The 24305-nt window shown below is 41.6% G+C and overlaps 1 protein-coding gene across 5 annotated transcripts in view; it reads right to left on the reverse strand.

The window, feature by feature from the left end:
* Window positions 1-1130: 1130 nt before the first annotated feature.
* kif3b (kinesin family member 3B) overlaps window positions 1131-24305 on the reverse strand; it is a 132248-nt gene continuing 109073 nt past the window's right edge. For 4 of the 5 annotated variants that reach the window (XM_078555148.1, XM_078555144.1, XM_078555147.1 and 1 more), the window contains 6 exons: window positions 21257-21379; window positions 18525-18643; window positions 17681-17797; window positions 15046-15151; window positions 14621-14808; window positions 1131-4589 (listed from right to left, as the gene is read on the reverse strand). In XM_078555148.1, the coding sequence (XP_078411274.1) occupies window positions 4496-4589; window positions 14621-14808; window positions 15046-15151; window positions 17681-17797; window positions 18525-18643; window positions 21257-21379 (747 nt within the window). In that variant the 3' untranslated portion in view covers window positions 1131-4495. The remainder of the gene's footprint in view (window positions 4590-14620; window positions 14809-15045; window positions 15152-17680; window positions 17798-18524; window positions 18644-21256; window positions 21380-24305) is intronic. The other variant, XM_078555149.1, reaches the window with a different exon arrangement.

A 24305-nucleotide genomic window follows, 5' to 3' on the forward strand; every position in this document is an offset into this window, starting at 1 on the left:
GGAAAATGAGAAACATGCTATAAAAGTTAGCAAGGTGGGATGGATAGGCAGAAATCCAGAATGCCTACGTTAGCTTGAGACTTAACTATTCCAGAAAATTCTGACCGGTCTCCCATATTCAACCCCATGACGTAATCCAAAACTTAGCAGCCATGAGCTATTGCACAATAAGTCTCATTTATCCATCACCTTGGACTTGTTGACTTACAATGCCTTTCAGTTAAGAAGTCATTTCAGTTAACAGTCAATGTTAAAATTTTCATTGTTTTCAAATCCCTTCATGGCCTGGCCCCTCCCTATTTCTGTAATCTCCTCCAGCTCCAAAACCCTCAGATATCTGCATTCCTCTAACCCTAGGTTCTTGAGCATCCCCAATTTTAATTGTTCCACCATTGGTGCCTGTGCCTTCAGCTGCTATGGCCCTGAAGTTCTGGAATTCCCTCTCTAAACCTCTGCACCTCTCTTTCCTCCTTAAAATCTACCCCTTTAATCAAAGTTTTGGTCATCTGCTCCAATATCTCTATGTAGCTCGGTGTCAAATTTAGTTTTATCATGCTCCTATGAAGTGCCTTGGGACATTTTATTACATTAAAGGTGCTATACAAATAAAACTGTTGCTCACATGTGAATTAGAATAGTAACCGCAGGAAGATTAAAACATAATTATACATATGCTTAGGCCAAACTAAGCAGGCACAAAATTACTAATGTACATTTACCTTCAGCATTCATCTGCTGTTCCATTTATGCTAAACAGCAGATATAAGCGACTGAAGAAATGGTATCTATTTTGATGTTCACTTCTTCAAAATGAAGTAACTCCAACATCTAAGCTAATCAGGTTAATTGCTTACTAACTGTTCACATGATTCATTTAATGGTATGAAGAGATAGAAAGATGGTATCAACTGTGAAAATTTAATAGATAAAAAGCCTTTAACTTTTCACATGTTACTATATATAGTGCTTAGCGAATCACTACATGCAGTTCAGGGAACTGCACTTTCTGAAATTTTCATTTAGCTGTACGTTACTGTTTAGGAATTTACATTTCTGTAGCTCCTTGCATATTCTCAGGTTGTTCCAAAGTGAAAAGCTATGCAGGTGCAATAAGATAAACTCACGGAAGGTTAAGTTGTAATCGCTTCAGAAAGTTTATTTAAGGTCATTTACAGGGTGCATTTACAAACAGAAGGGATTAAAAAAAAGTACAAGATGCAGAGATAATTTAAATTTATATATCATTTAAATAAGGACATTCCTTTCAGTTTGAAATTTGGGACACAAACTTCTGTGTTGCATGACAGATTTTGTTTATTCTTCCAACATACAGTCAACTACATAAACTATTGCTCTGGACACTGTCTTCAATCATATTATGCATTTCATATATCAAGCTACATGCAGGATTGTTATGCTGACACTGGAAATTACTGGTTTAAACGAAAACGTCAAGGTTTGTTTCCGGTTGAAAGTGAAATGCCTACTGAAGTTTTGGCCATTTGTTTTTGCTTCAATATTTTAAGACTACTTATTCTAGCAGCTGACATTAGAATAACTTCTGTTCTTAATCCAGATTTGCTGGATATATGTGGAAGAAACTACAGCATTTTGTTGAAAACAAAATAAAGAAAATGTTCATAGGGATTTACACCAATTTGGTAACCTAAAAGTCAACACACTGGAGATTTAGAAACCAGCTATCATCAGCATATAAATTCTCTCTCAGAATTCCAGAGAGTGCAGGAATTGACACAGGCCGTTTTAAGAGAATTAGCAAATAACCATTAGTGTAATAGTAGCATTTCCATAATCTGGACTCTAAACTACATTTATGCCTTCAAACAGTAGCTAGCGACTCAAATATTTTCTAACCAACCCAAAACTGTATTAATTTTAGAACAAAATTTTATCAAACATATATTAGTTTAGTGTTTGCAGTTTAGGAATGCACAAACAAAACATTAGTAAATCAATAGTATAACTCAACACTAATGCCCTCTACATTTTTACAGGCACTGTTCACAGTGAAAATGGTAACATAAACGTGACAAGTACATTAATCAACTTAGAATTTACTTTGAATTGCCTATGCTAAGCAACCTTTTAATTTAACAAAAACCAAGCAATTCTGATTCGAATTAAGGCTAAGAATATGGCCACTTAAATCTCTTCTTTACTACTTATTAGAGACAATATTTAGGAAAACTGTTGCAGCTTCACAAAGCTGTTTCACTCTCCCTCTGCCAGGCCCTTTTAAACAGAAGGGATTTCTTCTGAGGATTTCATATTGTGGTTAAACATTTTTCTGTTTGCTTCTTTTTAAATAACGTTTCTTCATTGGAAGTTGACTGTATAATAGAATTTGGTTCAGACACAGAAAAACAAACTTCACATTTTAAGATATCCTGCCGCAACATTGTAAACATGCACTTTCAAACCTCTAAAATCAGCATTTCAGAATATCTTTCCCACCCTAATTATTATTGATACAGGGGTTTGAAAAATAACAATGAAACCATTCAATTGTCCAACAAAATATACACTTTAAAAAGACAGTCTGTGACCGGTGCCAAAAATGTAAACTCAATACATTTTTTGAGCATTTAATGGAAAATTGCCACTCTGCCTGCACTAATTTTATGACATTGCCGATTGCGAATATAAGGTATCAATGTGCATAAAGATGCCCACATTTTCAATTCGAACCGGTGAAACAAATGCCTTAATTAAGAGATACTGTTTAACGTAAAGTGGACTTCTAGTTAATACTAGATTAGGTGAGACCTTTTGAGTAATATATCAAATTTAAGGAGGTCATAAAATGAAGTTATAACTGTCCAATGTAAGATCATGTTGAGTTTTTTTTATCATCTTAAATATTCTTCAATATTAACATCACTTTTTCAGGGAGAAGTAATACAATATTCTCCCTAAGATACAATAGAATGCCTGACTCATGTAAGAATGTTAACACTCCCCTCACTCATTATTTTTTTCTTTTAAATCAGGGACATTTACTTCTCAGCTTCAACTGAACTCTCACTCATCCCCTTTCATATTCCTAATTCTTTTTTTAATGCTACAATGTAATTTGACCTGTAAAGATCTATGAGGCATTGTGCTAAATTTTAAACAAGCCAAATATTGCAATAAAAGTTCCAACTGCAAAAATGCATAACATTTGAAGATGGATACTTAAAATCTTTTAGATATATACCCAAACTCAAACTGATCCCAAATGTTGTGCATATTTGGGGGAAATTTTGCAAATCTCCATTTCTATTAGAAAGCCTCGCTTAATGAAAATCAGGCATGAAAATCAGTTTGTCTGATTTTTCAATCAGTGATTCTGTCAAATGAGACTCCATGGGTGATGCAGATAATTTGTTGCACATCAGTAACCAAATTGACTTAGTGCCACATTTTTCTTGTAGCAACTGCGTGACAGTGTAACATCTTATCAAGCCCAAATGTGACTAGAAGAACCAAAATATTTTGGCGAGGTCGGATTTTGAGTCAGGACGCTGTCTTGGTAATATAAAAATTGAACCTATTAACAAAGTTTCCTGTTATACTATTTTTAAGTTGGTGTGTAAGTGTTATTTATAATCAAAACCAACAATGCAAAAATCATTTATGATTCTGTAGTGGTAGAATGTTCGAGGAAGTTAAAACACATTTACTCCTGAATCACATTCCTGCTGCTGAACTAAACTGCTGCATTTACAGCCTGCTTAAAAGGTTTCTGATTTGTACTTTTAAAAAGTGTGCTTTAGAGAAGCGACATTGAGTCTTTATGCAAGGTTGATGTACATTAATACAAATCAGGTTGATGTCTCATGACCCAAAGCTATCCCCTAAGTAGGCAATAATTGCTACCTGTGCCTTATAATGTCAGATCATTGACCAGCTTTACTGTTTCTTACATGTTGTATTAGGGCCTGAAAAAAAAAATCATACTATACATTTAACATTCAAATTAAGCAGTAATAAAAAATATGAAAAATACCAACTATACATTAACAAAAGTTCAAATCTATTCTATCTACATTCAACTTTCCAACAAGAAAATCTAATAAATTAAAAACAGCAAAGTTATGCAGCATTTTTAAGAAATCTTTAAATACAATAAATTTCCTCGTAAAATGTGAGGTATTCTTTTGAGATATATATATATATATATATATGATATATATATATAGGATAATGTGTTTCTGTAGCAGCAAGCAGTGGTACTACCCACTTGGGTTATATTATGAAACAGATAACTTTGTCAGATTAAGAGTTTGGGTACCTATTTGTCTAGCAGTGGAATGGTTTAGACTGTAAAAACAAAACACAAATGTAAATTTAATCTCAATCCAAACTATATTTCTGATCTATGTGATGTTGACCAGTGAGGTCAGACTAAAATTAGACCAGGAGATAAAGTTTACTCGTCTCCATTTTTATCCCCTGCTGACAAGTCATTATATCTTCACGAGAATTAGGTTTACTTGGGAACAAGGCCACGAGACTGGGGGTAGAGTTGGGTTCCAGACCCAGTTGAAGATGAAGGTCCAATTTTTCTCCCAGTTTTAGGCCTGCTGAAAAACAACAAAGATATAACTGCAGTTAGTAAAACACATTCTTCTTGAATAATATGCAATTCCCCCCGCCAATACAGGAAGTATGAAACAGTAAACACAGGATCAATCTAAGATAAGCAGAAACATGCGTCGATGAACAAGTACTAATTACAAACAATCTCTACAACTCTGAATTCATACAAATTTTAAAGTTAGTTATTTAACTTGCAGATGGTGGTGTTACCATGCATCTGCACCCCTTGTTCATCCAGGTGATAGAGCTCATGGGTTTAGGTGTTGTTGAAGGAGACTTGGCGATTTGCTGCAGTGCATCCTGTAGATGGTACATACTGCTGCCACTGTGTGCTAATGGTGGAGGGAGTGAATGTTTAAGGTGGTAGTTGGGGTGCCAATCAAGCAGATTGCTTTGTCTTGGATGGTGTTGAGCTTCTTCACTGTTGTTGGAGATGCACTCATTTAGGCATGTGGTGATTATTTCATCAGAGTCCTGACTTGTATCTTGTAGATAGTGCACAGGATTCGGGAGTCAAGGAATGAGTTACTCAATGCAGAATTCCCAGTCTCTGACCTGCCCTTGCAACTCAAGTATTTATATGGCTGGCCCAGTTCAGTTTCTGGACAATGGTAACCCCCAGAATGTTGAAGGTGGGGGATTCAGTGATGGTAATGCCATTGAATGTCAAGGGGAGACGGTTGGATTCTCACTTGTTGGAAATGGTCATTGCCTGGCACTTGTGTGGCATGAATGTTTCTTGCCACTCATCAGCCCAAGCCTGAATGTTGTCCAGGTCTAGCTGCATGCGGACACAGATTGCTTCAATATCTGAGGAGTTGCGAATGGTACTGAACATTGTGCAATCATCAGTGAACATCCCAGCCTTGCAACACCTTGTTTAAAATTCTCATCCTTATGTTTAAATCAATTCATGCCCCCAAATTCATTCCCACACATTCCCCAACACCGTATCTGTTCTTTCCCCCATTTCTGTAAATGGCGGAGCAAAAACAGCAGGGATGTGCAATAGGCCAGAGTTAAAGAAACGCTGAGTAATTGGTGGGTTGTAAAGCTGGAGAATGTTAGATAGCGAGAGACAGTAACATGAAAGGCTTTAAATGCAAGGATAAAAATTTTAAATTTGAGGGGTTAGGGCTCTGACAGCCAATGTAGGCCAGTGAGCACAGGGTGATACGTGAGCACGATATGATGTGGGATAAGACATGGGTTGTTAACTGCTGATCAATGGTCTACAAGTAGATTGGCAAGAGGTCTGTCAGAAATAGCCAGAGGTTTAGAATGCATTTTTCACCTAGAACAATTAGTTTACACTTCTCGCTTTCAAACCCATGCTTGAGAACCATGACCATTCAATTCAGCAGTAACTTAGCTTCACCACTCATGTGAGCACAAGAAGGCTCACTGCTACAACATATTACTGTACCCCTCACCTGAACCTTTATCTGGGGCTGATTACCAGCAACAAGTTTCACATTTAAGTAAAACAAAATAATAAATATATTCTCAATTGTGTAACTGATTTGTATACAGAAGAAAACACTTTAGTTGTGTTGTAGGGAATCCATGGAATTTTCATAAAAAGAGAAAGTGACCTCAAAAACAAAAATGTTGCATATCATTGCATTAGTGCACAGAATGAGTTTACTCATGCGTATTATTCCTTGAAGGACCTTTTGCATTCATACCATGAAAAATAAAATTCGTCAGAGATTGGCCTGGTTGCACAACTAAATCAATCAATCAATCAATCAATCCATGTTTTTAAAAACAAGATGGCCTTTGGATATAGTCTTCACTGTCTCCTGCCAACGCAATATGGCTGTACAAGATGGCTGGTGATACCTGGCTGTACATACGCACTGCTCCACGCATGCACAGAGATCCAATGACGTCACTGCTTGAGCCTGGAGCCTGGAACTCAGGAGTGGTGGAATGGGGAAGAATGGTGAAAGGCAATATAGTTTAAAACTCACAGCAACCTGCAATCCACTTACATTACTGTCTGCACGGAGCATGCGTGGTGCTGCTCCAGGAAGCTGAGCAGGGGCGAGCGCAGCCTCAGTAACACTGAGTCTTACATTGCTGCATATTGCCCATTACAAAATGGTGGCCGCACATGCGTCCTGTTGCACATAGTCCTCTAAAAAGATGGCGGCACAGGCTATCATTTTTAAATTAACCAGATCATTTTTAAAAACTCTTCTCCCACTTCCAAGATGAACAATGTGATCTAGATCTAGAAGGTAAGTGAAGCATTTAGAAGTTTTGATCATGAGGTGTAGAAGGGAGAAAGATAAAAGTAAAAAACAAACAGAATGAGGACCAGAAAGACAGAGCAGAAATGAAGTGCTTAATTTTTTTGTTAGTAATTAACACGAATCAATCGCCCGTGAGGTTACACACGATGAGTCATGACAAACTATAGTCTTCAAGTGAAGCAGAGTTAAAGGCTGATGGATATTTGGACAAGATAATTTTAAAGTCATACATACAATCTGTTCTTATATTTATATTTCTGTTATAATTTCTAAGCTTGGACATAGAAATTTAGGCAGAAACTGTAGCAGAGTGATTACGTTATTCTCCAGTCATCCAGATGCCTGGAATCATGGGGCAGAATTTTGCCCTTGATGGGCAGGTGGGCCTGACCAACTCGGCGGCAGACGGGCAGCCGATTACCGCTGCTGAAACAGGCCGCCATTTTGCGTGGGCAGGCCAATTAAGGCCCACCCAGCGGGTTAGCGACTCCCGTGTAGAACGGGAAAATCATTGCAGAGGCGGGCATGTTCAGACCGCCAGTTCCAATGGGGAACCGGCAGTCTGTATAAAGAGTGGCCAGGCAGCCTCATTGAGGCAGTGCACCATGGCCACTCAGAGAGAGAGACAGGCTGCTCTCAGAGCACAGGAGCAGGAGGAGGGGGGCAGGCTGCAGGAGAGGCCAGCGGGAGGGCCACTGTGCCCCTCGCTCCTCAGATGCATGCCTTGCTGTCCTCCTTGAAGAGGTGTCCAGCCGTCAGGATATTTTGTATCCGGAGGATGGAAGGAGGAGGGGCCCCCACGTCACCAGGCAGGCGTGGCAGGAGGTGGGCGAGGAAGTAAACGCCCATGATGATGTGCGTTGCACAGGAACACAGTGCCGCAAATGATTCAATGATTTGCTGTGCTCTGGAAGGGTGAGTACCATGTCAGCCTTGGCCATTTGACCCAGCAGGTAGCCTTAACCTTTGAGCTCCCACCCCCCCCACGTCTTAGTGTCGTTACTGCATTGGGCATTTGGCGCACGCTGGGTGGACAAACAGATAGTGACCACGCTTACATCAGCCTTAGTGGTTGATGAGAAGATGGGTTCTCCCCGCAGCATGTGTTGGTGTTTGTCACATTTGAGTAGTCTGGGGGCAACCCTCAGGGGAGGCAGCTAGACACATACTCAGAACTCCAACACATGTCCTATTAATGGCGATGAGATGGTGGAAGGGGAGCCTCAAGGTGTCGTGGCCAAGAACCATCTGCTGGCCTTGGCACCGCACCTAGTTGCGCCGCCTTGCCATGGGCGCTAATACCTGTGTGTTATTCAAAGTGATGGACGCCGAATGTGTCCAAGGTGGCCGTTGGGGGAGGGGTTTGGGACCAGCCGTACTATCTTCTGGGGACTGATCACCAGTAGTGTGGACAGGAGCTGCTGGAGGCCTCAGATAGGCCACTGTGGTTGGGGTGCGGCGTGCGCATGCAGAGTACATGAATGATCAGCCCCAATAAATCCTCTTCTCTGTTCTGCAGGCAAAAACTGCGCACAATCTCAGGGAGTGCCAGAGGACTGGTGGTGGGCATGCCCTGCTCCAGCGCCTCATCACCTTCGAGGAGCAGGCCATGGAGCTGGGGAGGAGGTAGGCGGCCAGAGTGGCGAGGCTGGGGTCCAGCGGCCAGGTGTTTGAGGTCCACAGTCCCATCCACTCTGTCTGCCCACCATCCAAACCACTGATGGTTGTTGCAATCGTTAATGCTGCAACACTGCTCATTCACAGACTGATACACTCTGACGTGTGGGTCATACACAAAGGTCCCTCGTCCCCTTGGGGAAGCGCGTCTCCAGCACTTTCTAAAGTCGCCTTATCCAATTTGTGACCACTATCCCCATGGCCTAACATGCCATGGCATCGCTGTTGCACAGCCAAAGACGTTTTGCATCTTAGGAGGGTTGGTACCTCCACCACCCTTTCAGCCAGTGCGCCCCACATTACTCTGTCCAAAAGGTCCTCAGCACCTCACCTGTCAACCTCATGGCACTCAACTTAACTAAATGCCACCACGTTACTCATCCCTGCGCCAAGAGGAAATGTTGCCTTCTGCCCACCCGTTCTATGACCCTCCTAATGGTATGAAGGTAAATAATGTGACCTGTCAATCTCCTGTGCTCCACGGCAAATGTCGCAAGTGATTGCAATGTTTCCGCATCACCGCAACTCTCCAGGCCAGCATACATCCAGGTCAGGTACCTCTGCACTTTCCCCACTCCAACGGCACATAACATTCCATGTGGCATTCCTTAGGCCATCTGACCAGCCTGTCTGTCTGCGCATCTAATGTTTGGGCCTCCTCTTGACTCTTTTCCATCCCACCAATGTTTGTCTCCTTAGGGTCTTGAAGGGTGAACGAGTTATGAGGCTGGGGGGGGAAAGGGATGAAAGATGTTACTGACTGAACGCTAACTGATGCACTGTCCTTGTTGTTAATTTCAGCATCACCACTGCATGGTCGCGGCCAACAAGACTGGAGCCCCCCCATCACACCTGAGGGCCAAGACGTGCAACTTGCGGCACTTCATTTCAGCCAGCCAGGCACCAGCGCAGCCACAAACACTTCGGTGGGGAATTAAACGTCGGCTAGTGTCCCGGGTCACAGTGGAGAGGGCACTTCACAATCGCTGGAGGAGATGGAAGGAAGCGATGGCGCCAGCAGCCAGAGGGCTCCAGGGGACCAGGCACATGCTGAGTCTGGCATTGATGATGTGCCTCTGGAGTTGTCACCAATGCAGCAGCTGTAGGACAAGCGGCAGGATTCGCAGGAGTATCTGGCAGGGTTGCATGAGGGTGTGCTTCAGTTGGTCTCTGCGGTGGAGGAGTCCAGGCAGACTGTAAGGACAGAGCTTCACGCTTCCTCCACTGAGAGATTGGCAACTCTCATGGAGAGGGGCTTCGATCGGATTGAGACTCTTCTGATTGGGTTACGCTCTGACCTGCAAGCCCTCACGTTAGTAATGGCCACGGGTGGTCATTCCCAATGTGGGAGATGTTCTGTGCGCCAAGTGTCGTCGCTCGGTGCCCATGCATCTATGGTGAGCAGGGAGGTCTAATGGGACCTCACGTCGGTGCAGCAGCTGCCTGTCGTCGCTGCGAGCTCCTCTCAGGGCGCTCTGGATGAGGGCAGCAGCTCCTCTGCCCCTCTACCAGTGACCGTTGCATCTGCTGAGGCTGCGACAACTGGGGAAGTGCCAGTTCTGGAACTGGCCACTCCCTCCCAGGCGGGGCCATCACAGGCTCCACGGGCCAGAGGACGCCCACCAAGGTCATCGAGGCCAACAGGACAGCAGAGTCAGCAGGCTGTCTCACAAGCCACTCTGAGCGATGGGGCAGCACCTAGACGTAGCACCCGCAAATGAAAGCATAAGGCACGTTAGGCACTCCACGGGTATGTCACTGGTGATTTTGTGTTGGCATTAGATTAGGGAACAAATAGTCATGTTTGTAAGAGAGACGTTTCTCTTTGATGTTGGACGGAATAAAGTCCAGTTTTCTGACCATGGCTGAGGGTGTTTCCTTTGTGCAGCATTTGTATGTTTCACAGACGTATCATGAATGTTTGAGTGGACATTGATGTTTCTGCACTAAGCCCTTAGTTGCAGCTGATGAAGTGGAAGATGTATCACCTAAGTGCCACATGTGGAAGCGCCAGGCAATGCTGGTCCAGCTGATCGATGTGTGTGGAGCTAGCTGAAGGTTTGCTGGATTAAATTGTCCCGGGTGTCCCTGCCTCCTTGGTGTAGTAGTGGGTAGGCGTGGTGCCCCTCATCATCTCCCTGTGCTTCCTCATCCTCTCCCTGTGCTTCCTCATCCTCTGAGCCACTGCTGGATGTGCAACCTCATCCACAGCATCAAGGTCTTCATTGTCAACTGCATCCCCCCTTTCCAGCGCAAGATTGCGCAGAGTGCAGCATACTACCACTATCAGAGGGATGTGATCTGGGGGGTACTGGAGTGTGCCCCCTGAGCAGTCCAGGCAATGGAAGTGCATCTTGAGAAGACCGATGGCTCTCTCCACCACAGCCCTTGTGGGGCCGCGGCTCCTATTGTAGTGTTCCTCAGCTTCTGTTCTTGGACGGCGGAGAGGCGTCATGAGCCAGCTTCATAGAGGATAGCCCTGTCATCCAGCAGCCAACCATCCAGCCGAGCCGGAGCACTGAAGAGCCCCGGCACCTGGGAGTGTCTGAGGATGTAGACGTCGTGGGAGCTGCCTGGGTACCTTGCACAAACTTGCAGAATCTGCATCCTGTGACCACACACTATCTGCACGTTCATGGAGTGGAAGCCCTTCCTGTTGACGAAGGCACCGGGCTCACCTGCTGACGCCTTGATGGCCACATGTGTACAGTCTATTGCACCCTGGACGCGGGGGAAGCCAGCAATGGCCGCAAAGCCTCTGGCTCGCTGTGCCTGGCTTGCCTGGTCGCAGCGGAAGTAGATGAAGGTCAATGCCCGTTTGAACAGAGCGTCTGTAACCTGCTTGACACAAGTGTGGACAGATGATTGGGAGACACCGCAAAGGTTACCCACCGAGCCCTGGAAGGAGCCAGAGGCATAGAAGTGGGGGGCAACTGTGAGCTTCAGAGCTGCTAGCATGGGGTGTCCACCCACATAGTTAGGGGAGATCTCAGGGCCAATCATCTGACAGGTATAATTGACTGTCTCCCTTGAGAGACGGAGCCTCCTTGGGCACTGCACCTCAGTCATATTGAGGTAGCTGCTTCGCCGCCTGTATACCATGGCAGCAGGATAGTGGCGTCTTCTGCAGCCCCTTCCACCTTGGACAACCCCTTGGCCCTGCGCCCCTTGTGCCTGCGCCCGGCCTCCCAAAGGTGGCTCCCCTGGAGGCTGATTATCCACTCCTGGCTTCCTCCTTATTCTATCCCTCCCTTCCTCCTCAGAGGAGCTGCCTCCAGTGGAGATGTCAGAACCCATACCCAGGCTAAATGGAGGCCTCCGGAAAGCTGCAGGCCCGATAAAGATTACTGTCTGCAGACTGGTGAGCTGAAGCTTCAAAGTACACAAAAAGCTCTTGGAAATCGATGTGAACTACTAACAATCACACAGGCAAGTTTAAAACACTTTCTGTATTAAAAACTTCATGAAAGACATGAACAACCCCTCTGAGGCCACATATCCCACCAGTGCATGAGTTTTAATAAAAAAATCACTTACCCGCCTGCCCGTTGGGCCTGTGCGCCGAGCCGAAGTTCGCATGGGTCCATCAAAATCCTCGTCGATTGGCAAGTTAAGGGCCTAACCGAGGCCTTGAATTAATGGCGGGCGCGCGTCCCGCTGCATAGCATGCCCGCCGACCTAAATATCGCGATGCCGTGCGCTGACGTCGGGATGCTCGTGCGACGACAGCACACGACATTAAGCGCTGGTGTGCGGGCTCCGCCACCCGCACGTCAGCCAGAAAATTCTGCTCATGGTCTGGAGACATTAATTCAAATCCCACCTGGAGAATTTAAAAAATCAAATTTAGGCCCGGGGACAGCAGTGTGGTGGTAATGTTACTAGATGAGTAATCCAGAAGCCAGGACTAATGCAGCAACGAGGCAAGTTCAAATCCCATCACAGCAGCTGGTGGAATTTAAACTGAATTAATTAAATGTGATATAAAAAGCTAGTCTCAGTAATGGTGACCGTGAAACTAGCCGTTTATTGTAAAGACCCATCTAATTCCCTGATGCCCTTCAGGTGGGAAATCTGCTGTCCTTATCTGGTCTGGAGTACGTGACTTTAGATCCACAGAAATGTGATGTGCCTTAGCTGCCCTTTGAAATGGCTTAGCAAACCACTCAGTTGTATCAAACTGCTACAGCAAAGTTAAAGAATAAAGCTGGACCAACCACCCGGTGTTGACCCAGGGACCAGAAATGACAAAGGCATACTCTGCCCAATCAATCCTGCAAAGTCACTAACATCTAGGGACTTGTGCCAAAATCAGGTGAGCTGCCCTGCAGACTTGTCAAGCAACAGCCTGACTCATCAAATCATATGAGTCAATGGCCCAAAATCCTCCATCACCATCCCTGGGCATGTCCAGAGGTAGCGGTACAGTGATAGATAATTGGGAAGGAGTGGCCCTGGGAGTCCTCAACATTGATGCAAAACCCCATGGAGTTTGATGGTATTAGTTCAAAAAGGGGCAATAACAGCTCCAGCTGATTGCCACCTGTTGCCATCCCTCAGCTGATGAATCAGTACTTAATGTTGAACACCAGTTGGAAGAAGCATTGAAGGTAGCCAAGGCACCAGAATGTACTCTGGATGGGGACTTCAATGTCTATCACCAAGGCTGGCTCTGTAACCTCTACTGACTGAGTGCTGAAGGAGACATATCTGTCAGACTGGGCCTGCGGCAGGCGGTGAGAGAAGCAACAAGACGGAAAACGTACCTGACCTCATCCTCACCAATCAAGATCAATGATCTATGTTAAGGTAAGAAGTGGGGATGATTGTTGATTTTTGCGCAATGTTCAGCATCATTCATTGCTCCTCAGGTACTGAAGCAGTCCATGCCCATATACAGCAAGACTTGGGCAAAATTCAGGCTTAGGCTGAAAAGTGGCAAGTAACATTCTTGCCTCAAGTGTCAGGCAATGACCATCTCCAACAAGAGTTTGATCATCTCCCCTTGACATTCAACGATATTACTATTGCTAAATCTCACACCAACGTCATCTTGGGGGTCACCATTGACCTGAACTTTAACAGGATCAATCCCAGAAAACCGTGGCTACAAGTGCTTTTAGAGGTCAGGTATTCTGCAGTGACTCACTTCTTGACTCCCGAAAGCCTTTCCATCATCTGCAAGACATGAGTCAGCAAAGTGATGGAATACTGTCCACTTGCCTAGATGAGTGCAGCTTCAACAACACTCAGGAGCCCCGACATCATCCAGAACAAAGCAGCACACAAGACTGGCACCCCATTCACCAATTCAAACATTCACTCCCCGCTACCACCAATGCACCATGGAATGTGTACTATCTACAAGATGCGCTGTAGCATCTCCCAACTTGAATACTCTACCACCTAGAAGGTAAAGGGCAGTAGGCGTGTAGGGACAACTTTACCTCTTAAGTTCCCTTCCAAGTCACACACCATCCTGAATGGAAATCTATTGTCATTGTCACTGGGTCAAAACCCTAGAACTCCCTCCCTAATAACACATGGACTAGAGTGGTTTAAGAAGATGGCTCACCATCACCATTTCAAGGATAATTAAGAATAGGCAATTAATGCTGGCCTAGTGATGAATGAATTTCGATAGAAACATTTCATACAATAATGCTGCAGCATCAACAATGTGGGGGAATGTTGTATTACATATGAGTTTAGAGGCAGTTTCTATTATAAATGTGGATATAAGTTGTTACAATGGAAAAAGTTGACAGGATATATGTGCAGATGAAAGGACTGTAATATATATTATTTACGTATAGTTTGAGTTTATGAAAGGAACACAGCTATTCAATAAACAGCTCTCAGTTTGCAAATTGAAAAATGGAACTTATCAGAAGGACAGCTATATATGAAGCCTGCCTAATTATCTGCAATTATATACTTCTTATTTAACACATTGAAATTGAAAGATCACTTCCTTGTTCAAATTTGAATCCATATGATCTAATAGTGAGAAAAATGAGCAATTATCTGTTTTAACAAAGAAAGTGTACTATGATTGAGGCTCATTATGCAGTCACCTGGACTTTGATTTTCTAGCACTGCCACTTCTTAGGGGGTCAAATGTAGAGGCGTCTACTTGAAGCTCATCTTCATCCTGCAGAGCAGCTTCCAGTGCAGCCTGTACCTTTGGAGCAATGGCTGGTCCTTCATAGTCCCGAGTAGTTCGGCTCGGCATGTCCAGTTCCAAAAGTAAGATGTTTTCAGCCTACAAATGAAGGATAAAAATCAGAAATAAATATGCCAACCATACACCCCAATATTACGGCATCAGAATAAACTACTGAGCATTAGTATGTGGATAAATATCACTTTCGCATGGCAGCAATGGGTTCAATTTAGCTTTGCACTATTTAAATATACTCATCCGTTGTAAATGGGCAATATTTTAACAGCACAGACCTTAAAAGGGAGAGTTACAATTTATACAGTCTCATTTACTCACCCTATATCTGGGGTCTGATCTTGATATCAAAGCCATTTTTGCATAACTACTAAGTGGTCTTTTATATCCGATTGCTGATACAGGTCGCTTCATCATCTGCTGATTGCTAGAAGTCATAAAGTGAAAAATATTGCAATACTGAAAAGATAGACTTTACTATTTTTGCTTAATCTTTATCTATTACACCTGGTGGATTTCCTGGGGCATGTCACAGTTAATCCAGATTCATTATTTTATAACAATAGGAATGTTCACACCATGTAGTGCATAACATCAAGGTCATCAATTTACAGTGACTCAAGTCAATTCCCATCTTTATTAAATTACACTCAGACTTTTATACAAGCTGCCTTTATTTGTTTTATGTATATATAATTGTGTGTAGTATATCGCACACATACACACTCCTTCCCATTTTGAAAGTTGAAAATCTATAGCAAGATATTATGTAAAATGCACCAGTTGTAGTTCAGAGTATAATATTAACAGCAATTAAAGCTACAACAGGTGTGTAAATCATCATGTTTGTTTCTTTTTCTCAAACAATTCAACTGAAATTTAATCATGTGCCACTGTGAAATATGCAATTTGTTTTGTTTAAAATGCTTTGCAACTCAGAAATTTCAGATACTGGAAGGAAAAGGCAGATAGAAATGGTTTGAATAAACATTTTGAGTAATTGATTTCTTCATCAACAAACTCTTCTTCTTCAGTTCTCTGCCTGAGGGCAGGTCCGACCCACAGTGCCGTGATTGCCACCACAGGTAGGAAAAGGTTTCAAATCCACCCTGGACACAATGGAGATTGAATCCTGTGCTGCTGGCACCAATATCATCCACACCGGCCATTCAGCCAATTGAGTCAACCACCCCTCCATCAGCCCCACCTCCCCCATCACCACCCTGAACCCCGCAGGGAGTCTGAGCTGCTGTGTCAACAAGCATTTTTTGCATGCATGTTGCAGTCCGGAGCTATGAGTAATGATGGTAGAGGCTCCAAATTTTTTCCCATCACATGGCAGACCAGGGATCTCTCCCACTCTTACCGCCTGCCAATGGCATACGTTCAAAGGATTTGCAGATTGATTCTTAACCTGTTCGGCTACATTACAAATGCACCTTCTTTGGCCATCAAGTCCTGGAGTGGGACTTGAACCCGGAGCTTCTGGCTGAGAGGCAGGGATGCTACTCACTGCGCTACAAGACCGCCACATCAATAAACTTTGACAGTGAAAAGTGTCTTTGGAAGATTAAATGAGAAATATAGATATAGGAATCTCAATGGGAAAAGCTGAAACAACAGTCTGACCAATAAAGATGACAGCAGGAAACAAGGTTTTTGGTATGAAATGTGCTCCTATACTAAAAATATTACATAATATATAAGTGCAAATGTCCATTTGATGCCAGTGTATTCTCCAAGCAGTGATTCAGAAAAATTAGATGAGAAGTGATGCCTCTCCAGTATTAATTGTATATTAATTGTGTTTAATTGTATGCAGGTGGTGGGCATTAACTAAGGTTTCACTTGAGTGTATATAAAGAAACACATCAAAACTATGGTGTGGTTGAGTTAGGAGATGTATGCTTGTAATGTTTAACTCTGTAAACAACTGTAGGACTGAATAAAGATTGGCTCTAGTATCATCACCAACTGGATGTCCTGAATCTATACTATTTGCATGCTTTCACCACTCCTCCCTTGGGAAACCTGAAAAAACACATGCATATCTTCAAGGAGTCAGAAACCCAAGCATCAAAAATCCCTGCTCCTTTTCCCTGTTTTATGTCTGGGAAATAAAAGTGCATCCAGGCACAAAGCTGATTAAAATCAGACCAAAAAAATTTGAAGGATCATATTACTAATGCAGTAAAAGATTTGGTGGATTCTCCACAAAACAAATGTACTTAATGCTCAAGTATGCTTAAATGTACTTTTGATAAAGACACTAGATGGTGTTAACAGGGTAACAGGGCTGGTAACTCTCAAAATTGCTGCTGCAACATCTGTACCAAGGCATCCAGGGTTAAGATAGAGATTTTCCATGATCCAATGGATTCAGAGTAATGAATGGGGACTGAGTGGGTGATGGTAGCACAGGTGGGAGCAGTCAACAGGGATACACTATATTACCGTTGAAACTGATACGGTACATTAACATGCAGCTGAAGGCTTTAGAATAAATATGGAATAGGTATAGGGTCAAAAAGCAGTTCATAAATTAACCACAGAGATAATAACAGTAGTAGTGAATAATTCCTTTGCCTCAATATTCACCAGTGAGACTAAGCGGTGATGTGACATAAGGAGAAAACGAAGGGAGACATTTGAAATTGAAGGGGAAAGATAATTGCTCACTCATAAATTAGGAATTTAAGGGGAAAGATAATTGCTCACTCATAAATTAGGTATAGATACTTTTAAAGGACAAGTCACAGATGTATTTAAGGGAAGCAAGATAAACACATGACAGAGAAAAGAATATTTGGAAATTCAGATAGGGTTAGATGAAGAAGGATGGGAGAAGGCTGGGGTCAGGGAAGCATAAACACTGACAGACTGGTTGGACAGAATAGCTTGTTTCGATGCTATAAATTTTATGAAAAGCTAAGCATGTATAACTACTATACCACACCCTTCAATTCGTGTAATAGGCTGGGTCTTCCATTGGTCCTCTTCGTCATCAAAATAAGCTCTGTTCATTATTTTATTCTTTTCTTCCAAAGGTATGAAGTTCTCAATTACAAGGTGCCTTAAAATAAAATAATAAGAAGTTTTTTTGTTCAGACCTATGTGAAAGGTAAACTTCAAGCCTATGTAAAATAAATAGATTTTCCTTTCAATGCCCATGAATAACAATAATTTATATATCCAACTGTGTGTAAGGTCATTCTCACTAGATTTCTTTTTTAGAAAGGTATTACCCACAATGAACACTACTTGGGGGTGGGGAGGAGGGGGAAAGAGGGGCAGGAGTGGGGGTTGGGGAGGGTAAGAGAAATCACTTTAGTGATCAGAAATTATTTTTGAAACTTACTCATCTTTTACTAACATTCTAAACTACTCCACAATCCTATAAAGAAGTTCTGTCCAACTTCCTTCCACTTTCTACACGTAACCTGGTATTTGATCTTTACACTATAAAGATCAATTTGTCTGAATCAATGCCAAAATCCATTATCATTTTGAAAACTTCAATTAGATCCTTGCAAAATATGTTCTTTTCCAAAATATCTCGAATTTTCCTTTTAACTTAGTAAAAAACTATTAAAACAGATAAAGTCTTGTTTCAACATTCCACGCATGTGGAGTAATTCAGTTTATTGCGATCAATGAATTTTGGTAACAAGCAAATAGCATGCATCAAGCAAACAAACCTATGATAAACGACCGGTGACTTACTGGAAGAATTTTGAAATAAATACGATAGTTGAAGAAGGGAGTTTAAGTGTATTTTTCCTCCTATACCGGATACATACTTAAGTTTGAGTTCCCTGGTTAGTTCATTCTGTGTTTGTTCCAGTTCTTGTCGTTCTTTGATGTGTTCCTCTTGCAGATCATGAATCTCAGCTTTTACTGCCTGGAGCTTAGCAAATAGCTAACAAAAGAAATTGTTTAAACTACTAAATACAAATTAATAGTATGTCAATCAGACTGCTTGTAAGTAGTCACTGGGCTAGCACAGAAGCATTGGTTTTTGAAAAAGGGCTTCCTTAAACAAATTCTGACCATAAAACATGATTACACCTCATGACATATCGAGCAGTAACTGTCAGATGAAATTTCTTTGTGACTAGAGTACCTAACCTGACATAACATCTTCTGATACACAAAAATAGGAGAGCCTATTAACCAGCAATTACTAGCTTCTATATCTTTTAACATGAAGCATAATAATTCCAGAGAATATTTAGCAAATGAAACACTTGTGATAGAACACAAGTTATTATTATAAAGCTACTCATTGCTTTGTGTATTCAGAGTTATTTTATGACAAAATTATAAATGTTACAGTAATTGTATACAAAGATTAATTTCATTAATATGGTAGCAACGAATTAATTGAAAAATATGACAAGGGCGTTATCATACGAAAATCCTCACACTACAGCCAATAGTTTTGGTGCCAAAATAGATGCACCCTTTCACCATAAAGGTTTATCAGGGACAAACAAATATATTACAAAATATCTAAGCTTTCATTTGTGTGAATTAGAGATCTTCACAACAAACCAGAGATGATGCAAAAACAAAAAATGCTGGAAAACCTCAGCAGGTCTTAGAGAATCTGTGGAGAGAAAGATGTTATAGGGACTCGAAACGTTAACTCTGTCTTTCTCTCCACAGATGCTGTCAGACCTGCTGAGTTTTTCCAGCATTTTTTATTTCTGTTTCAGGTTTCCAGCATCCGCAGTATTTTGCCTTAAACCAGAGATGATTTTGCTTTTATGCTTAGTACGAAACTGATTTCCAATTTCAAATGTAGGTAGTTAACAAGTAGAAAGGTGATTATCTTCTGAGAGGCTTACACTAACTGCGTAGATGGACTCAGATATAGCAGGTGGATTTTAATATGGATACATGGTTCCCTATGCAAAGAACAGTAAATGTATGTCACATTAATTTTTTAAAATTCATTTACGGGATGTGGTCGTCGCTGGCTAGGCCAGCCTTTATTGCCCATTGCTAATTGCTCTCAAGAAGTGGTGAGCTGCCTTCTTGAATCGCTGCAGTCCCTGTGGTGTAGGTACACCCATAGTGTACCTATTTCAAATCCACAGGCAGATGAAGAAAAGGAAAATCATTTAGATATGATCAGTAATCTATACCCTGAAAATAACTGGTCAGTGTGAAGCAGTGACCAATGTAATGTTAAATATATTAACATTGCACAGGTTAATAGGATACTAATTCTGAAGTGCATGCACTTTTTGCCACCCTAACTCAAAACGTTAGAAGGGGTTCAGTTAAGAATGATAAAGATGATTCTAAGATAGGAAGAATGGTTCAAGTAACTAAAGTATGTTGTGAAGCAAAACCAGAGCAAACAGAGAGATAGGGTGTATTTGCAAGCAATCTACTATTAAATAAAGTAGACTAGTTTGATCCCCTCAAAGTATGCATTGTGATGTACAAGTCACCACATTTGTGTGGTACAGGCTGGATTGACCAGTAGATTTTTTTCCTGTCCATCTTTTTTAGTATGTTCTTTTCATCAGTATATGCCAATGATAATGATGCAAATCTTCAAAATATTGAAAACTATAGATACGGTTTAATTAAGTGAGCTGTTCAAAGATGAGCATGGGAATAGAGAACTCAAGTACAAAATTCACAGCTGCAAGTAGGGTTGTAGAGTGGGAAAAACTGTCCCTGTCCACAGGATACCGGTTGGGCAGAACAGGCTACCAGAGAAATTCAATTTGGAGTCAACTGAACTCTTAAAAAGGGAGCTTGATTATCAAATGATGAAGAGGGGGTTGAGGGTCATGAAGACATTGACAACTCTACTTGGGTTTTTTTAAAACCAAAGGTAGGAGAAGGAATCTGTGCTCTGTAAAATAGGCGAGCAATAGATGATGGGGTAGGAACACAGATGATGTCATGTTTGTAAGGCTACTTTGTTAAATATTTTTTTCTTTCAAGACCTCCAATTTCTACTCAAGCCATGTGAGCCTATAGCTGTGGTCAATAATCTGCCTGCAGGCATTCTCAACCAATGAGCAGACTGCTAGAAGATGCAGGGGTCACTCATTCCATACTAACACACATCCACCCACTCGGGTGGAAAGGATGGTTAAGATTAAAAGGTCTTCTGGGTGGGATGGGGCAGTTGGATCAACCATGCACCCTCCCATTCTTCAGGATTTTTGCTGAAATGACAATGCAAGCACAGCCACCCAATTTATTTTTTGGTTTAGGAACCTTCTTCTCTAATTTGTTTTACATTTTGAAGTACTAAAATTACTTGGATATGTTAAATTAAAGTTTTAATTTCATTTTGGTAACGTATTTCCAATTAGCTCAGAAATGCCTACTATTTTAATAACTGCAAGAACAAACATACTAATTTGCTGGTTATGGGCACACTTCTGATTTTACAATTGTCTTTAGAGACTTGCATTTTAAAGTTTTACATCTGCTTTTCCATTACATTGTTGTATTTCTTGGAAGGAAGTAAATAACCATAGAACTTTGAAACCCAACTTACCTTTTTCAGCTTCTTAGTTTTGACATCCACTTCTTGCTGGAGAGAACTGTATGTCTCCTTCAGCTCCAGTGTCTCTTCATCCTGAGTCTCCATTTGCTGCTGCATCTCACGTTCCCGACGTTTCTTAACAGAAAATAGTCAGGATGGAAGACATTGGAGGAAATCATTTGAGAACTTATCTTCAATTTGTACATGGACTTCTCAAAAACAAATAACTCACATTAGCACTTTAATGAAGTCAAACGTTTCAAGGTGCTTCATATGTGCATTATTAAACAAAATTTGATAAAGAATGTATCAGGAAATATTAAGACAGGTGACCAAAATCTTCTAGACAGAACTTCATTTCTGTGATGGCATGGTGGATAAAATGTTTTTTAAAACATGAACTTTTGGTCCAAACATCCCATTGATATTTTTCTCACAAATGTCTCCTGTCTTCATTTATAATCACCCTCTTTATCTTCCTATTAGATTAGTCAGTATTTATTGACAGTTAATTGAGGCTGAGGGTTGGTGGTGAACAAAGGGAGAACACAAGAGACAGCAACCTGACTGGGAAGGGAAAGGAAAGCAATTGACATTAGGGAGCAACCAATCAGGAGAGGAAGCACTAAGAAGTTTCAGACTAATTGTTGTGGCATCACATAGCCAATCAATTTGCTCAATTAGCGCATGATCAACAGGCTGAAGGAGGATTGAGCTGCTTTTCTTGCCGATCCAAATTGTGGAAAATGACTACGCTTGTCACCAGAGGTGGTCTGTTTTTGCACTTCCTCTAGTAAAAACTCGGATCTCAACAGGAATGGGCTCTGCAGTAATCAGAGCAGAGGGCACTTAGTATATTACAAACTTGGCTGAAGATTAGTGACACTTAGGCAATGTGCATAATTTAAAATAAACAATTGATAAAATTACTTCATATTTAAAACATTTTAAATTTTACATTGGTAATCGGTAGAAGCGGAGATGGTAGAAGTAATGGGTTGGGTGAAAATTGAAAGGTAGGTGGTGCTAGAAAGGCTGGCTATGCTGAGAGTGGATAAGTCACCTGGTCCAGTTAGCTTGCATCCAGATTGCTATAGGAATTGGAGGGGGTGTGTGTGTTTGTAGGGGGTGAAGACAGCCAAAGGGCTTGCCATAATCTTCCAATCTTCCCTAGATACTTGGCAGGTGGGGGAGGGGGTGCAAGGAAGGTGCCTGAGGATTGCAGAATGGCAAATGTGCACCCTTATTCCAGAAAGGATGTAAGGACAGTCCTAGTAACTACAGGCCAGTCAGTTTAATAACAGTGTTGTGTAAAGTTTTAGAAACAAAAATGTGGGGAAATTAAAGAATCAACAGGCACTCGGAGAATTTTGAGTTAATTAAGGAGAGCCAGCATGGATTTGTAAAAGGCAGATTATGCTTCACCCGTCTAATTGAATTTTTCTATGAAGTAACAAAGAAGGCTGATGAAGGGAATGCTATGAATGTTGTCTATATGGGTTTTAAGGAAGTACCACATAAAAGGCTGGTTAATAAAACCGAGGCTCATGGAATAGCAGGTTCAGTTTCAGCTTTAATAAAAATTGGGCCTTAAGGACAAAAAAATGCGAGTCATGGTAAATGGTCATTCTTCAGACTGGTGGATGGTACATGGTAGACAGTAGTGTTCCCTAAGAGTCGGTGTGAGGATCCCTGCTTTCTATATGTATAGAATAAATGACTTGGATATTAGAATACAAAGTAAAAATTTAAAAATTGCTAATGACACCAAACTTGGGAGGAGTGGCAAACAGTGAGGGTGATTCCAATCAACTGAAACAGGATCTAGGCTATCAGAATGGGCAGATGGAATTTAATGCAGAGAAGTATGAGATGATGCATTTTGGCATACAGGATAAGGAGGGGTAGTAGCGACTTAATGGAACAGTTTTAAAGAGTGTGCAGGGACAGAGGAACCTGCGGGTGCATATGCATTGATCTTTGAAGGTGGCAGGACATGTTGAGAGTGTGGTTAGCAAAGTATCTGGAATCTTGAGCTTCATAAATAGAGGTAGTAAGTACAAAATCAGGGAAGTTATGCTAAACCTGTAGAAAGGTTAGGCCACAACCAGAATATTGTATCCAGTTCTGGTCATCACACTTTCAAAAGGAAGTGAGAGTTATTGATAGGGTGTAGAGGTGGTTTACCAGAAAGGGTCTAGGGGTGAGGGATTTAAGCCACATGGTTAGGTTGGAGAAGCTGCGGTTGTTCGCCTTGGAGCAAAGGAGGTTGAGGTGAGATTTGTTAGAGGTGTACAAGACTATGACAGGTTTTGATAAGGTAGACAAGAAAAAAAATATTCCCATTAACTGATAGTACAAGGAACAGACGACAGAGATTTAAGATTTTGGTTAGGAGATGCATGGGGTATATGAGGAAGAGGAAGAACTTTTTAATGCAGTGAGTGGCAATGACCTTGAACTTGCTGCCTACAAGGGTGATGGAAGTGGAGACAATCAATCTTCAAAAGACTTCAAAAATTGGATGGACACTTGAAGGAAATAAACTGTGCTGTAAATGACTCTAAAGTACTGCAGATCAATCTGTTCACAGCTCAAAATAACCAGATCAAAATTGGTGACAAGAATAATCTTTTTTTATATAACTAAGCTTATCTTGAAAGACAGAAAACTTGGTTAAAATACTTAAAGCAACTATGACGTTCTACCAGAACCCTTTGCTGTTCATCAGTGATATCCAGAATAGTCATGCCTTCTAATGGCTCTCCATAGCCTGGCGACTGATGCGACTAGCACCAAATCTGGCATCATTTCACCTTTAACTGAGGTGACCATTTCACCTTTAACTGAGCAAGAAATGATAAATAATTTCCTACAAGAAACCAAAGCAGTGCAGGTAAAATAAAAAATGCTCTTGTTCCTACATTATAAGTGCTGCTTGATCTTGGTGAGACGCAACCAAAGCAAATAATCTTAAACCCTTTATAGCAGTTCACTTCTAATTTGTAACTTAAAGCAATTTTGAATCTTTGCTGAAATAAAAACAGAAAATAAAAGCAAA

This window comes from Cetorhinus maximus, chromosome 13, assembly GCF_964194155.1.
Source record: "Cetorhinus maximus chromosome 13, sCetMax3.hap1.1, whole genome shotgun sequence".
Lineage (NCBI taxonomy): Eukaryota > Metazoa > Chordata > Chondrichthyes > Lamniformes > Cetorhinidae > Cetorhinus > Cetorhinus maximus.